Raw genomic sequence first — 17,896 nt, forward strand, 5'->3', positions numbered from 1 at the left:
ACTGTAAGGTGCATGAACATTGACAATGGAGAGGCAATGAGACTTGTAAGAACAAATACAGAAGATCTGTTTTTGTCTGCAGTTTGTGTGATCATTGTCCACAGTATAGTAACGGAATATTGTGACAAATTTCTACATTACATGTACAGCATTGTGAACTGTCAAATCACTGATGGAAGAGGGAGCACCAGGAAGGAGCCAAATGATGATTACCGAATGATTACCACCATTATTTTACCCGATTAGTACCATGTGGCTTCTTGGATTTTCTCCAGGTACTGACTATTAAGGTAGCTATGGAGGGTGAATGTCACATGGATCACTTCAGGAGTTTATTTAGGCTCCTTAACAATTCAGATGACAATCAAACAAAAGATCTGTGCGGATTTTCACATATTTATTTAATAAAAAAATACTTAACGAAACATACCTTTAATAACATACATTTAAAAAAACAACATGAAAAAAATAAAATTAATTAATGCCATTGTAATGTTTATTTTAATATTAGGTGGCAAAACTCATGACGCAAAAATTTATCTAGTAGTACTAGAGAATAGTAATTACGATCTACCCAACAACAGCTCGACACCGGACTTAATGTCTTGATAGAGAAAAACAAAATGGAAGAAACCAATCCATGGAATACGATAGTCACTCTTTTATGCGAATGCTCAGCAGTCAGAAGTATAGAGTTCAGTACTGTAAAACCATTTCAAAGTTTATCCATCTAATGTGCTTTTCATGGCATAGGTGGTGCTGGTACCCCAGGGGTGGCCTGACGAGGTATATTATACATGACACCAAGGAACTGATCGGCAATACGTCCAGCTTCTCGTAAACCACTCAAAAGGGCTCCATGAACAGTCGCAGGGTAGTTCCGGATCGTGTGCTCCCCGGCAAAGAACAAACGAGGAATGGGCTGCAGGGGTAAGGAGAAAGAATCATTACTCCATGAATAGGGTGGGGGGTGGTCTACTAGACCCCCTGTAAGTTAGAAAATTACACAACTAACAAATTGCTTATGACGTTAGTTGATCAACAGAATACTGTAAAATTCCTTTATTTTGACATTAAATAGAGACCGCTTACATCAATGGTCTCCAACCTTCCTTACCTTTGACAGCTAAAGTAGAGCTGCGACATGGTCACAAGTCAAACTCTATGTAAAGAAATTGTGGAAGCCATAAAACCAAAAGAAATCAGGAAACGGCTGCTAATAGAGCTACGTAGTACTTTGAGAACAGCAACTAAATAGTTCAGTGTAGAGTTTGGCACTGCAAGTTTTTTTCCAAATCAGGACCATTTTTGGTTTCAGCAGCTGACTATGGGTGTCAACTGTGTAAAACAGCTGGCATCCACCATGTATGGAGAGTGCTCAACTTCCGAGTGCTTTCTACACATAGGGATGCGACCAATGACACAAGTCAGTTATTGGCCGTTAAGGAACTGTCCAAACGGAATAGACCTTTAATAAAGTTATATTACTAGCTTTTGACAATAGTTATGTAAAGTACCCATTTTTATGCCCTACCGTCCTCTCATGGATGTAGGCAGTTAAAGGGGAGTTCTAAACATTTGCACATTGTGTAGTTTAAACATACTAAGTGGGGAGTGAAGAGCGAGTAATGGGAAGCAGACAGCCTAGAATTGACCAGGAGTGAAAAGAGCCGACACTGCGGGAATGACCACAGTCTTTGTGAACACTGAACTGTCTTTCCATGCACTTTATTAAAAAAATATTCAATTTTCTGCTAAACCTGACACTAAAGCATCAAGATTGCAAGCCGCCAAGAACAACAAGTTGGGGACCCCTGAGCTAAATGTTCTGGCTACACAACAAAGCCTTTGATACCGAGCCCTAATAGCTTCACGCAGTTCCTTCTATTCTGAATGTCAGAGGTAGTTCCAAGATGGTAATTTCACCAGTAAGATCTTTTAACGCATGACACAACACAAGATCATTTTGATCATTAATAATTTGATAGCAACAAAGATGCCATGAAAGCTCCTGACCGGCTGCAGTGCACATCACCACCACTGGTTAGCCACATGGACCATATCTAGTATCGCAATATCAAGCAAAGCTGGTCATCTCATCAGATGTCTCGCCAAGAGAAAAGGTGAAGAACACATCTGGACCTGTATTAGTAAGAATTGCTAAATAAAATAAAATTGACAGGGAGTCTTTTTGATAGTGAAAACTTACTTGTGGTGCTCCAGGAATGGCAGGGCCTGGAGTAATAGGTTGAGCCATCAAATCATAGTCATTTCCAGAGGAGCCAGCTGCTACATAAGAGTAGGATCCCCGAGCCCATGGGTCAGCACGCCACCGGCTTACCACAGTCTCTTTTGGCTGAATGTATAGAAAGAAAAATAATTAATCGATATTGTATCTAAAGAGCAGATTTAGTGGCAACTGATTTGCTAGCCCTGTGCCCTATAACTTGTTGGCATCAGCGACCCTTCTTTTGATTAGCCAGCCTGATGCACCGTCATCGTTAGAGCATGATGTACATGTGATGTTGCGCCAGACAAACGAATCCATGGCGGGGGATAGGAGGCGGCTTTCAGGGCTACCGCCTACTAGCCACAGATTACTGGACCGGTTTCTGAAAACTGATTTGCACTGAATAGCGCTCACAGAGCACGATGTCTCTTTTGTTATATCTGAATATGTCATTCTATCTCAATACAACAGGTCAACTGTGAAACTAGAATTTTACAACAGATCTCTGAATCTGTGTACACAGCCGAAGACAATCTAGCAGTAGATTATGCCATAGTAGAAGCCCAATACCTAGCTGCAAGGCTTGACTCAAAGCTTTGTTGTGAAATTTAAGTTGCAACATCCACACCACAAATTTTGCAGTATTTGCAGATTTTAGGCATCCTGAGAATTTTTTCATCTACAGCAATGCCCAATCTGTAACAGATGCCGCAGACTTTAACCACACATTTCATACCATGCGGACAGTAGAACAGATGTCTATTTCCGCCACAAAATCTGCATGCAACACACTTGTAGGCTGGTTCCTATTCCACTGTATGTGACTCAAGCCAGACATCAATGGTGGGGGTGGAATTAACCCTTACCTGTGGTACGGCACCACTTCCAAATATCCCTTTCAGAATGGCCAGACAACGTCCAACTATAACATCATCACTGATGTTTTCCATGATTCCTGCAGCTTCTCCTGCCACTAGGGCCAGCAGTATCGGTGCTGTTATGGAACATATTAAAAAGAAAAATCATATTAAATTAACATATTAATGCCCATTAACTGCATTTAAAATATTACGACAGGGTTAATGCGGTTGTCCAGGCTGCGGACAAAAGTCTCAGTGACTGCAGATTTGTGTCCTAACTCTGGACAACCCCTGCAAATAAATATCCTTTTGAAAAAGAATCGGGGAAAATAAATTACCTTTATAAAGATTCCAGAACAGAAACAGCTCCCCTCTGCTAGCAGTGGTGCTGCCAACGTGACCAAATAAATTAACCGTTGGGTCCCAAAATACTCTGTCAAAACATAAGACCACCTAAAACGAAAAAAAGACAAAAAAACAACCACATATCAAATTTCACTTCTCTATGCACAGAAAAGAAATTTTATGCTACTTTAATTACCCCAGAGTAAATCTATCACTAATGGCTTAACCCTTTCATGACCAATTTCCCATTTTTGCAGGGGGGTTTCCTAAGCTTTTCCCAAGTGCAATAACTCCTATTTTTCTATTGACATAGCCAAATGAGGTCTTATTTTCCAAAGGAGTGTTGTAGTTTTGAATGGCGCAGAGACCCACCCACAGCTGTTAACCAGTTAAATGCCACTGTCAGTCACTGACAGCGGCATTTATCATGCACTGGGACGAAGTGCGTCACAAGACCTGCCCATCAGTGCCTGTCACGAGATCACGTGGCGCCGATGGGTCATCATGACAGCCTGGGGTCTGCAGAAGACCCCTGTGCCTGTCATTGTGAATGTCCTATGAACGCCGATGTCTATAGGAGATCGGTATTTTCTGCTCTGAAGCCCTGCTATGTGTAGCACAGGCGATTGGATCATCACAGCTTCAAGTCTCACTTGAAGCCAGCAAAAATAAAACAAAAATAAAATAAAATAAAAAAAAGTTCCAATCACCCCTTTTTGCCGCATTCTAAATAATACAATAATAAAAAACCAACAACACATATTTGGTATCCTTGTCTCCAGAAATGTCCGATCTATCAAAATATAAAGTCAATCGATCAGATCAGCAAATGGCATAACGAGAATAAACAAATCGAAACACTGTCTTTTTTGCCACCACAGTATTGCAATATAATGCAATAACAGGCATCGTACAGGCATCGTATCTATTCCAAAATGGTATCAACTAAATACAACATCTCAGGGCGCAAAAAAATAAGCCCTCACCCGGCCCCAGATCATGAAAAATGGAGATGCTACGGGTCCTGGAAAATGGGGACATAATAAATTTTTTTTTTTTCATACATACTTTGGATTTTTTTTCACCACTCAAATAAAACAATAACCCACTCATGTTTGGTATCTGCATACTCGTACTGACCTGGAGAATCTAATTACCAGGTCAGCTTTAGAATTTAGTGAACACGTTAAGTAAAAAAAACAAAAAAACAAAACAACTGTGGAATTGAACTTTTTTTTTTTGCAATTTCACAGCACTTGGAATTTTGTTTCCTGTTTTCTAGTAACCTATATTGTAAAATCAATGGTGTTATTCAAAAGTACAACTAGTCCCAGAAAAAACGTCTCAGAAAAAACAATCTCGAATAAGGCCATATTAACTGGAAAAAAAAAAAAAAAAGTTATGGCTCTGAGAAGAAGGGGAGCGAAAAACGGAAACTCAAAAAAAATTGAAAATCCAAGGAGCTGAAGGGGTTAATATTTTAGTGGTTCGTGTCGACATTTTTGTTTGAGACCTATAACTCGTTTTCTAGTGAAGCAGACATTCTTTGAGGGCTCGTCTATTGCGTTAGGAGCTTCTCATTGCAGCAATCGAAAACCAGCAATTCTGAAATTTCTAAAAATTATTTCACATCGTTTAACCAATAGCTTTATATTTTCATCATTTTTTTATGGATACGACAATACCAAATATGATTTTCTTTATTTTTTTACCTGGAAAAGGGCATCAATTTAATCTTTGTAAAAATGTTAATAAATAAAAAAACAAACAAACTTAAAAAAAACACAATTTTTTTTTAATTTTGATCTCGAACATGCAGTCATTTGATGACTTGCAGTGTATAGTATAAGGCAGTGGATAGCCAAAATGATGCTTTCTATAAAGTCGAGCCACAGGCTGAGCTTCATAGAATGACCTACATGCCAGCCATACAGGCTACATACAGCCATAGCTTTCTGTTGTGTCTGAATGTGAACATACAGAGAAATATTAGCCGGAAGAACAAAAGGTGGAACATGCGAAAATCCTGTCCTAGCGCAACAATCTTTCATCTTTGCACAGTGCTGTAAATACGTAATGTGAACATCACCTTATTTAGGTTTCCAAAGCCCATTCTTTGCACAGCAGAGGTTTTCCATTCCGGGAGTGGAGGCACAAACTGTACAGCCGGTGGCTGCTGCTTTAATACGCCCAGTGGCAAGGTACAAAGCACGGCGTCACACTTGTAAATGAACGTCTGACTGGTGGAGCGGGTGTTCACTGCTATGACTTCACACCCTAGTTAAAAAAATACACATTATTGATAGACGGAAAAACTAGACTAAAATATACTGCACAAAAAAAAAAAAAAAAATACATGAACATTCTAATAAAAGCAGAGGTGTCTAAAATTGGAAATGGGGTTAAAATATAATTAAAGGCAATAGTCAGGTCGCACTACATATTTTACAGCAGATAAATATACCCTTCTTGGCATTTTTTGAGGAGTATGTGGCTGTTTCGGGGGCACGGCCTTGCACCAGTATACAGGTTTTGCGCGCGGTTGCTGCTGTCTGACATAAACCTGGCCATACGCATTAGATAGCAGTCAGCAGAACAGTCTCCCGAATCCTCCATACACAGGAAAACCCAGCCTCCTCCGCTTCCAGCTCTAAAGGATCAGCCAGTGCAATTCAATGTGCCGAATCCTTATGTCACCCAGCATCATCTGTGTCAGGAGACCCCCATACACATTAGATGGTCAGCCCAAAATTGGCCAACTTACCTATTGTGTATGGGGGTCATAAGAACAGTTGTTGTAGCAGAGCTACGCTTGACATTTCATTCTGGGCCTGCACTATTGTGATAGAGCAACCTGCAGTTCTATGGAAAACTACTTAGCATGGCCATTGTGCTGTGCCAATTAAGCTCTGCTGCATCTCTATTATGTGCCTGATATCTGTGGCTTTATATATACACAACTAAATTTCCACTAACTTACCTTAACGTAACTTATAGTAAAGAATTACACTCAACACTACTACACCTGTGGGTTCATCTAGGACTACAACTTAAACTTGACTCTGCTACATCTAAACACCCTGATGATTTGACAATATCCACACCGCTGAAATAGTTTGTTCTGAAGAAGGTCAAAGTAAGGACCAAAAACGTTGAACTATTATTGTCTGGATGCATAATAATGAACCACTTTTTTCTTAGAATTTTTGAGTGCCAAGTTTTTGTAGACTATCGATTACAGGCCGGACATCCTACTTGTGCACCAACAGCATTTAAAAAAACGGAGTGCCTTATTTTTCTTATCTGAAGCAAAGCATCATCAGTGACGCCCATTTGAGGAGCTGGGTTAGTCCCTGCTCTACTGAGCATGCGTTGGTTGTTAATGCAGTAGGACATCTCGTCACTGTGTGTTATTGCTTTCATTGCACAGAGACAGTGCTCTCCCTCGCTGGCTCTGAGAAGTGACGAACTGGTTCGTGAGTGCACTGTCAGTGTGCATTGTAAGGAAGGAATGCAGATAGCAAAGATGAGCACTGCTCCCAAAAGTAACATTGCTTTTGGAAGCAGGGCTGGTCTTAGCTTTTCCTGTTCTCTGCATTCTTCATCCTTACAATGGGCACTGATAGCATGCTCTCTTATCAGCTCATCACTTTTCATTAAGAGTCGGTGAGGGAGCGCACTGTCACTGTGCAATGAAAGTAATATCACACAGTGACAAGGGAGCTCGTACTGAGCATAATTGAATTTTCAACAGACACATTACGGAAGACATTTTGTTTCAGGTTGGGGACAGAGGCTGCAGCATGCAATGGCGATTATCAGATGAAAGAACATCAAACCGGAAGTAAAAAATAAAATAAAGCAGGTAGACAGTACACAGGCAACAGAAGAGACTTTTTTTTAATTAAAGTACCATATTTTTCAGATTATAACATACTTTTTTCCACAAAGTTTGGGAGGAAAATGGAGGATGAGTTTTATAATCCGAATGTAGCGTACGGGGGGGTGTTTGTGAGAGACAGCAGCGATGTAGCAGCATCACAGGAGGCAAGATCGCTGCTACAGGAGGCCAGCGGCTGGAGAGGGGCAATGCTGCGGGCCCCTTGCTGGGAGGAGGGGGTGTTCTGATTGTGTGGGCCCTGGGCTTTCATAAGATGTCAGTAGTTAAGGAAGTCCCATTCTCATTTATTTCCCTAGGTGAGCTTCGGAAAAATGGCCGTCGGTGGTAGCGCAAGTACAGATTGAGATCTCGGAAGCTGACATTTTAAGAAAGTCCAGGGCTCGTGACATCGCGGTGCCAGGACACCTCCTCATCCTGACACAGGGCCCGCATCACCCCACACCTGCCGCCGGCTTCCTGCAGTAGCGACCTTTTTCCACCCCATCACGGTAAGCCACCGTAAAATCAGAAGACAAGAAGCACCACCATTTTATTTTATTTATTTTTTTTGCCATTAAAATAGAATTAATGGGAAATTAGTTTTAAAAGCAATAAAAAATCATATGTACTCCAAAAAGGACAGGAAAAAAAGATTCATCTCATCCTGGTAAAAAACAAGTCCCCACTGCGGGGGTCTACTATCAATGAAAATATAGGGGGTTACCACATTATAGGTAGCACAAAGGCTCTGGAAATTAAACATGGCTTCAAAAATAACAATCCAACGAAAACTGCACTCCCAAAGAAAAAAATGCCCCCACTATCATCAATGGGTTTGTCATTACTGTATCGGGGAGAGCTCACGGAACAATTTATAGGGTGCGTTTCTCCAGAAGAACAATCATGGGCACTAAGCTGGCATATTTGCAATTTTCACTCCACAACATACATTGTGTGCTGCTCTGGAAAACATTCTATGTCAAAACAGTCTAAATTACCCACTGTGAAAATAACACTGTTTTCAGCTAAAACAACATTTTAGTAAAAATAAATACATAAAAAATAGAATTTTGTTGTCACGACCCAATAATATTCTGTGAAGCACCAGTAGTCTCAAGATCGTCACCACAACCTCAGATGAATCTTTTGAGGGGTATAGTTTTACAAAAATGTGGTCACCTGTTGATAGGGGGAATCTTAGGAAATGCAACATGGCGTGCGCAATCTATTCCAGCCAAATTTAGAATAAAAACAAAACAAATACCGTATATTCTCGAGTATAAGCCGAGATTTTCAGCCCCAAAAAATGGGCTGAAAGTGCCCCTCTCGGCTTATACTCGAGTCATGGAAGGCGGGGGGGTCGGCGGTTGAGGGGGGAGCGACGCCTGTCAAATACTCACCTGCTCCCAGCGCTGTCCCCGCATGTCCCACGGTCTTCGGGCGCGGCAGCTTCTTCCCCTGTTCAGCGGTCACTGGTACCACTCATTAAAGTTATGAATATGGACTCCACTCCCATAGGGGTGGAGCCGCATATTCATTACTGTAATGAGCGGTGCCACGTGACCGCTCACTACAGGAAGAAGCTGCCGGCTCCCGGAGACCGTGGGACATGCAGTGACCACGCCAGGAGCAGGTGAGTATGTCATTCACCTTTCCGCGTTCCACCGCCGCCTCGTCTTCCGCGTCCTCTGCAGTGACTGTTCAGGTCAGAGGGCGCGATGACATATTTGTGTGCGCGCCGCCCTCTGCCTGAACAGTCAGTGCGTGGAGACGGGACGCTGAGGAGCAGCGATGAGAGGTGAGTATGTGATTTTTTTTTTTAGTGCAGCAGCATTACATGTGGCACAATGCTATATGGAGCGTCTATGGGGCCATAAAGAACTGCATGGAGCATTATATGGGGCATCTATGGGGCCATAACCGCATGGAGCATTTTATGGGAGCATCTATGTTGCCATAACTGCATGGAGCATTATATGGGGCCATAAAGAACTGCATGGAGCATTATATGGAGCATCCTCTTCCCTCTGTACCAGTCTGTCATTATTAGTTTTGTTTACTGTAAGTGATATTTGTATTTTGATGTAACCCCTTCTCATGTACAGCACCATGGAATCAATGGTGCTATATAAATAAATAATAATAATAATAATCTATGGAGCCATAAAGAACTGCATGGAGCATTTATGGGGCCATAAAGAACTGCATGGAGCATTATATGGGGCATCTATGGGGCCATAAAGAACTGAATGGAGCATTACATGGGGCATCTATGGGGCCATAAAGAACTAAATGGAGCATTATATGGGGTATCGTATGGGGCCATAAAGAACTGCATAGAGCATTATATGGGGCATATTTGTATATGGAGCATCTTATGGGGCCATAATGAACTGTATGGAGCATTATATGGGGCTCCTGATTCAATATGGATATTCAAAAACACAACCTACTAATGTCTCAATTAATTTTACTTTTATTGGTATCTATTTTTATTTTTGACATTTACCGGTAGCTACTGCATTTTCCACCCTAGGCTTATACTCGAGTCAATAAGTTTTCCCAGTTTTTTGTTGCAAAATTAGGAGGGTCGGCTTATACTCGGATCAGCTTATACTCGAGTATATACGGTAGTGCTTGTGGCCAAACAGTAGTTTATGACCACGTATGAGGTATTGCTGTATTAGGGACAATTTCAGTAACAAAGCCTATGTCTATTTTTTCTAAATATTCATGAGATTGAAAACTGTACGACTAAAACAACATTTTACTGGAAAAAATTTTAATTTTTCATTCCATTTTGCATTTGTTCTGGTGAAACATCTGAAGAGTTATCAAATTTCTGACAGTTTTGGAGGTTTTCTGACATACAGGCCACTAAAAGCTACCTGATACATGAATAGGTCTGTAAAAAAGTGTGAGTCTCAGTGGGAAATAAAAACAACAACAAAACATTGCTGCTAAATCCTTATCCCTCCTAACAACATAAAGGACTTTACGTAAAGTAGACATGGAAACAAGACACAGTAGACATATGGCAAATGTTTATTCATTTTTATCTGTGGCATTACTATCTGTTTTGGGGGAATAAACACTCAAAGTGTAAAAAAAATTGCAGATTACGTTTAGAATTTCCATCAAGTTCCAAATAATTTCATAGATGAATGTATAACGTTAATCTAAAATTTACAGCTCTCAAGATGACTGAAACATGTAGAAGTGTTCCTGCATTATCACCACAAAGTGACGTCGGATCTGAGAAATGCAGCTGTCATTAATATCAAAATAGGGTCCGTCACTAAGGGGTTCGCCCTAATGAATGTGTTTTTTACTGATACTTGCCCTTGTTGTGTGCAGCACTAGGAACAATGATGGCGCAGTAGGAATAGTACAACGATCCACGTCCAGCGTGACGCTGAATCGTCCAACAGTAGTGTACAAAGCCCAGATTTGCATAGGACTTACCAGAAGCTGTGTAGCGCACTTGTCGGACGGCAGTATTAAGCTTGATATCGAGACCCTCTGCTAAAGCCACGGGGACACAGGAATAACCGTTCCGAACAGTTAAATGGCTGCCGGTGAACTCGAAGTCATCATCCTGCCATATATAAGGAATGATGTTATAAAGGGAAATGTACAGAACCAATACATGGTAGGACAAAGCCGTTACACCAATTACCTGATCCCAATGCTTGAGGGAAAGTGTAGAAAGAGGGGTTGCATTAGCAAACTCTAAATTTGCAAAATGCCAGTCAAGTATCTGTCTGTCCCGTGACGATAAATACACATCGCTAAGGGAAAAGATGGAAACCAAAAAGGGAGAATATGTAATATGGTAGTGTACAGCATTTCTTTCAGCAACGTTCTATAGCAGATCTCATTTACCCACTGCATGTGGGACTATATAGTATTACTTTATTTGTACACATCCCAAATTCAGAACAGTAAGAAACAGAGGTGGAACACAAAAAGAACATGTACCTTGGGGGATTGGCTTCTAGTTCTTGCAATTTCTCTTCCAGCTTTCCCTGGGCTTCTGCCAACTGATCATACTCCTGTAGTCAGCAAAATGGTAATTACAATGGGTTAGCAATTACATAGCGGACCAACAACAGTCAATGGACTTCCTAGAAAATCTGTGCACCGGAGGCTCCACTCTTTTAAGACAGTCAAAAAAGAAACAAGGGGGCACAGAGCTCAACTGGGCGCTTCCTTCCCCTCGTTTTGACAATTGGGGGACACTATTCACACCCTCCGCATTTTGACGGACGGGCCCGATGTCATTGGAAATATTGTGCCTGTGTGCCGACAGCCAAATCCGCAAGGCATACGCATTGGATCTGGGTGTATGTCCCCAGCTTCATTTGTCATCTGGGTATGCTCCAGATACCATCACTGTCCATTGTTTACAGTGGTCTGGCTGAATGCACATGCTATTAAACGACTGTTAACTGGTAAATGTATACCGATCAGCAGTGGTTTAGTGCTGCCCGTAGGTCCATGTAAGCAGACCCTTATACTTCACTTTTAGAATAATAAAAGATAATAAAGTAATGTATGAAAATGTCAATACCTTGCAAAGTGCTGTCAGATCTCTATGCTTGCTTTTTACCAAGAACTCCGCAGTAATGTCTCGGGGAGGCTTTACATCAGAAGCCTCTTTATACTGCTGATGAAGCTCCTTAATCTTCTCTTTTAAATTAACCATCTGTTAAAAGCAGCAAAGTAAAAACTAACCGGTATTCACAATTCAAAATACAATTACAATTTATTTCAAAATATTGTATAAAAAATAAAGCATAGAAACCTTGCAATTTTCCTCTTCCTATTGATTCAGGAAACAATACCTGTATACAGCCACACTAGTCAGATCCCAACCCTATCTTTTATATTGAATTGTCTAATGAGCCTAAGCAAGGGTCAATGTGAAGAGCAGTAGCAGGGTCATCAGATCGGATCCTGTGTCATCAGCTGTGTATAGAAACCTTTACCTACAGCTGCCTACAGCCCTTCACGTTGTCGGTGATCTAACCTCCGTTCTGATAGTGTACGCCTTTCATTAGGCGGACATAAAAGCATGATAGACTGCGTTTTTGTGTCAGTCCAAAAAAATGAGATTCCGGGAGAATGGAGATCAAAGTGACTCAGTCTGCCTCATTATAGTGAAGGGTACTGTTGGGGTCAAATATGAATCTCATTTTTCAAGGGATGAGATTGAGCCCCCAAAGAACTTGTGACACAAACGTAACGTTAACAGGGCCAACATTCTTCTTTCTGCATACACAACTGTATGCAGACACTGACAAAATAGTCAAGCGGAGTACAAAATATGACTGAGACCTCTGTAATCTAAAATGGGCCATATTCACAAAAAATATATGCATTTTCCCATTCAACTGTTAAGTAGTGTGTAGATGGTGACATGCTTAAGGATGGCACGTTAACGCTTAAAATGCCTACCTTATTTAACAGTTCTTTCAATTCTTCCTGTGTTTTCACAATTTTCTTCCAGTGCTCAATTTGTTCATCTTTTACATGTTTTTCTTGAAGTCTTAAATTAAAAAAAAAAAGTTATGAGAGTTACACAAGAATAAGACAGAAAAAAGGGGGATACCATGAAGTCCAACCACCTTCATCTAAATTTGAATGGAGAACATAGCGGCATGTAAAAGTTTGGGCAGTTAAAACATTTAAAAGATGAAAATATACATTTTTGGGGCCTAAAATACAAAGGAAATGTGTCATCATTAACTTCAGGCCTTTAAGAGGTCATTTCATCTTCAACTTGCTTAACTGTTCACAATAACAGTAATTTTGACCAGGGGTGCCCAAACTTTCACATGCCACTGTATTCGGGCAACTTACTGTATAACAACTTCCAGGGCTTGTCCGAGTGAGACGGGTTTGTTATTAAGAACATTGAAGTCTAGTTGATGGCTGAGGTAGGAGGTAGCTTCCAATAAACGGTTAAACTCTTGCTCTACCATCTCATCTTTTTCTTTTGGTACCTGGATTGTTAGAGTTTACAGATTGTAAGAAGTAGCAAATAATGGAATACCAAAAACAATATAGAGTCTAATAAAACAACATACCATATTTCCTGGGCTATGAGACGCACCTTACTATAAGACAAACCCCAGTTTAAGACATCAGAAAATGGGAAAATAGATTTCTTACTAATTAAAACGTATCTGGTAGTGTGAATAAGCATCAGGGTCAGCATCACCAGAGGTCAGTAAAGTACTCCAAGGCCACGGTCACAAGGACAGTATTTTACCTCAGTATGTGTAAGCCAAAACCAGGAGTGGGTGATAAATACAGAAGTGGTGACGTGTTTCTATTATACTTTCCCTCTGACTGTTCCTCTCCTGGCTTTAGCTTACAAATACTGAGGTAAAATACTGACCAAACACTGAATGTGTTAACGTGGCCGAACGAGTTCCTCTCTACAAGGGAGTTAACAGTCAGCTCCTGTTTGTGTTTCCCAGCAGAATTTCCATTACTCTTACAACGGTTTACATGCCACGACACTGCTGCATGCACAGTAAATACACACAACTCTGCTGCATATGAACACGCACAGCTTTGCTGTATAGGCTGCTTTCATATTGCGTCTCGTCATACGTTCCTTGGTCCCGTCAGGGTTTACCTTCGACCCCCCCCCCCCCGAAAAATAGGATTCAGCTGTATGCGCCGACAGAACGAACGTGTGCTCTGTCGTGCATCATTTTTGGGAGTATACACCTACTGGGGGCGGACACTGAGACGTAGTAGACTGCATGAGCCCTGGAGAGAGTGTCGACAACGCTAGAATGATACTAGAGAGGAGTATAATTGTTTTTATTTTAATGGGGGCAAACACTCAGATTGAGAAGGGGTTGTCCACTACTAGGACAAGTAGTAAAATGATGATCCAGTAGGAGATAACCCATGAGCATCTAACTACTATGTAAGGGGAACAAACAAAACTTGACATTTTGAACCTTTTCTTCTGCAAACTTGTCGCTACACATTTCCTAAGATAATGGAGAGGGCCATGCTCATGTGCAGCAGTCTGTATATTCGAGCGCCGCCTGGATGTCACAGATCCTTCTAGTATAACCAATGCTTTCACCCAAAGTGGAGGCCGCAGGGCTTGGACACTCACCTATCAGCCATTTAGAAAATATGCTGGATAGCAATCTCTGCTTGCAGTCATCTGCTGCTTATCATCCTGCAACATTCCCCTTAATGGTATATAACAGTGCCTGCTGAATGGTAGCTAAATTCATTTGTTGCATTGTATTCAATACTTACTGCTGTACATCCATGCCGGGGTCACAGGAGATACTACCTGGTGCAAGGTGTTACAGCATATGGGTGTAGCCAGGCCAGTGCCTTTGATCATGTAACCTCCCCTGGTGTGTTGGCCAATTGCTAATTTATCCCAAATAAGGTCCCACAATCCCTCTCACCTGATCCTCTACTAAAGGCTGAGTCACACATAACGATATCGTTAACGATATCGTTGCAACGTCACGCTTTTGGTGACGTAGCAACGATCCCGCTAACGATCTCGTTATGTGTGACAGCGACCAACGATCAGGCCCCTGCTGGGAGATCGTTGGTCGTTGGGGAATGATCAGGACCATTTTTTGGTCGCTGATCACCCGCTGTCATCGCTGGATCGGCGTGTGTGACGCTGATCCAGCGATGTGTTCACTTGTAACCAGGGTAAATATTGGGTTACTAAGCGCAGGGCCGCGCTTAGTAACCCGATATTTACCCTGGTTACCATTGTTAAAGTAAAAAAAAAACAGTACATATTCACATTCTGATGTCTGTCACGTCCCCCGGGTTAAAACTGCTTTCGGCAGGAGCGCTGCTATTGCACGCGCTGCTGCCGAGAGCTTCCCTGCACTGACTGCCGAAAGCAGTTTTAACCCTGTGGACGCCGGCGGGGGACGTGACAGACATCGGAATGTGAATATGTAGTGTTTTTTTTTTTTTACAATGGTAACCAGGGTAAATATCGGGTTACTAAGCGCGGCCCTGCACTTAGTAACCCGATGTTTACCCTGGTTACCCGGGTGCTGCAGGGGGACTTCGGCATAGTTGAAAACAGTTTCAACTATGCCGAAGTCGTTCCCCTGATCGTTGGTCGCTGGAGAGAGCTGTCTGTGTGACAGCTGCCCAGCGACCGCACAACGACTTACCAACGATCACGGCCAGGTCGTATCGCTGGTCGTGATCGTTGGTAAGTCGTTTAGTGTAACGGTACCTTTAGTCCTATAAATTTAGTAGCATTCTAGGGGGGCACGCGTGCAGGTCAGGCACGCGTCTCCCGGCAGCAAAGTATCACGGCAGCTAAAGTATCGTGAAGTGCAGTTATTTCAATGGCAGTTAGTCACGACAGGAGTCAGGACCCCACTCTATGTATCTGTCTCTTTTGGGTATGTCTGCTGAATAAGCATTTCTTATTACTTGGATCTAGCTTTTGTATTAACCCATCTTACTCCTTCACCATGTTTACATATGCCCTTACAGTGCTCTTACCTACCCATCTGTCCTCCACTGCTAAGCTGCTCCTCAACCTCAAATCTGTCCTAAAAAAAACAAGCCGGCCACTCTCCTTATCCCACCTGCTCGCCCTTTCTCTGCTTCTCCTCACTGCCTGCGACATATCTCCCAACCCTGGACCCCCACAGCTCATACCTCCCTTCACTACCCCCTCCTACCACTCCCTATCTAATAAGAACTACCGCAATCTTTCCAACATAAAACCTGTGCCTCTAACGCCCATCCTCCTGCTCCCTCTCTCTGGAATTCCCGCTCAATCTGCAATAAGCTTCATGTGATTCATGACCTTTTTCTCTCTCACAAGCTTGCCTTCCTCGGCCTCACAGAAACATGGCTAACACCCTCTGACACCGCCTCCCCTTCTGCGCTGTCTTACGGCGGCCTCCACTTCACCCACACCCCTCGCCTCGGCAACAAACATGGTGGAGGAGTGGGTATTCTCCTTTCTTCAAGCTGCACCTTTAACCCAATCCCACCTCTACCCTCCCTTATCCTCCCCTCTTTTGAAGTCCACTCTGTCCGCATCTACTCTCCCTCCAACCTCCAAGTGGCCGTCATATACCGACCTCTGGGCCCGGCCACTACCTTTATTGACCAATTCTCCACCTGGTTACTTCACTTTCTCTCTGCTGACATTCCCACCATCATCATGGGTGACTTCAACATCCCCACTGATACCCTTCAGTCAACAGCCTCCAAATTTCTGTCCCTTACTTCATCTTTTGGACTTACTCAGTGGTCCTCCGCAGCCACCCACACAGACGGACATACACTAGACCTGGTCTTCACCCATCTCTGCTCTCTATCTAACTTCATTACCTCCCCTCACACTCTATCCGACCAACATCTGTTCACTTTCTCATCCCTGTCCTCCTCACCGGTCACCCATGTCCAGCAACATGCGCACCCCCTGCAGAAACCTTGCACATCTAGACACCCACACACTGACTCTACTCTACCACTGGCATCCATATCCTCACTCCACGACACAGACAGTGCCACTGCTTTCTACAATGCAACTCTTGCATCACCTATTGACAAGGTTGCCCCTCTCGTTCATGGCAGAGTGCAAAGTATCAACAGACAACCCTGCCACAATAACACCACTAAAAAGTTCCGGCAAGTGTCCAGGGTTGCAGAGCGGCAATGGAAAAAAAACACATTCGCAAGACGACTTCACTGCATTCAAACAGGCAACACTCGCTTTTAAATCTGCTCTCACCTCTGCTAAACAGGCCTACTTCACAACCTTCGTATCTTCCCAATCCTACAACCCCAAACAGTTATTCAAAACCTTTAACTCACTCCTCCGCCCCCCACTGCCCCTTCCAACCTCCCTCATCTCTGCTGAGGACTTTGCCACACACTTTAAAAATAAGATCGACCAAACAAGGCAAGTCTTCATTGTTCAACCACCACAACCCCTTTGTATACCAGACAAATGCCCAAACCCCATAACCTCCCTATCCAACATCATTGAAGGGGGGCTTAACTGTCTCCTCTCCAAATAGCACCTCACCACCTGTGCGCTCGACCCTATCCCATCCCATCTCTTCCCCAACCTCACCACCACTCTTATCCCATCCCTAACTCATCTCTTCAACCTATCACTAACTTCTGGCACCTTCCCTTCTGCTTCCAAACATGCCACAATCACGTCTATCCTTAAAAAGCCAACCCTCGATCCAACTGCTATGTCCAGCTATCGCTCAATATCACTGCTCCCTTTCGCTTCCAAACTCCTGGAGCAGCACGTCCATGCTGAACTTTCCTCCCACCTCTCATCTAACTTGCTCTTTGACAATCTACAATCTGGTTTCTGCCCCCATCACTCAACTGAGACAGGCCTGACCAAAATTACTAACGACCTACTTATAGCCAAAGCTAACGGACAATACTCTGTACTCCTCCTTCTAGACCTGTCCTCTGCTTTCGACATAGTTGACCACTGCGTCCTACTAAAGATCCTCTCCTCCTTTGGCATCAACGAACTCGCCCTATCCTGGATTTCCTCATAGCTTT

General features: G+C 42.7%; 1 protein-coding gene across 4 annotated transcripts in view; it reads right to left on the reverse strand.

Annotated features, from left to right (window-relative positions):
• Window positions 1-384: 384 nt before the first annotated feature.
• KDM1A (lysine demethylase 1A) overlaps window positions 385-17,896 on the reverse strand; it is a 34,826-nt gene continuing 17,314 nt past the window's right edge. For all 4 annotated transcript variants that reach the window (XM_077296101.1, XM_077296099.1, XM_077296098.1 and 1 more), the window contains exons 9-19: window positions 13,181-13,323; window positions 12,776-12,866; window positions 11,889-12,023; window positions 11,297-11,370; window positions 10,995-11,106; window positions 10,781-10,913; window positions 5,525-5,712; window positions 3,429-3,543; window positions 3,097-3,224; window positions 2,210-2,356; window positions 385-922 (exon numbers count right to left, since the gene is read on the reverse strand). In XM_077296101.1, the coding sequence (XP_077152216.1) occupies window positions 743-922; window positions 2,210-2,356; window positions 3,097-3,224; window positions 3,429-3,543; window positions 5,525-5,712; window positions 10,781-10,913; window positions 10,995-11,106; window positions 11,297-11,370; window positions 11,889-12,023; window positions 12,776-12,866; window positions 13,181-13,323 (1,446 nt within the window). In that variant the 3' untranslated portion in view covers window positions 385-742. The remainder of the gene's footprint in view (window positions 923-2,209; window positions 2,357-3,096; window positions 3,225-3,428; window positions 3,544-5,524; window positions 5,713-10,780; window positions 10,914-10,994; window positions 11,107-11,296; window positions 11,371-11,888; window positions 12,024-12,775; window positions 12,867-13,180; window positions 13,324-17,896) is intronic.

This window comes from Ranitomeya variabilis, chromosome 3 (assembly GCF_051348905.1).
Source record: "Ranitomeya variabilis isolate aRanVar5 chromosome 3, aRanVar5.hap1, whole genome shotgun sequence".
Taxonomy (NCBI): domain Eukaryota; kingdom Metazoa; phylum Chordata; class Amphibia; order Anura; family Dendrobatidae; genus Ranitomeya; species Ranitomeya variabilis.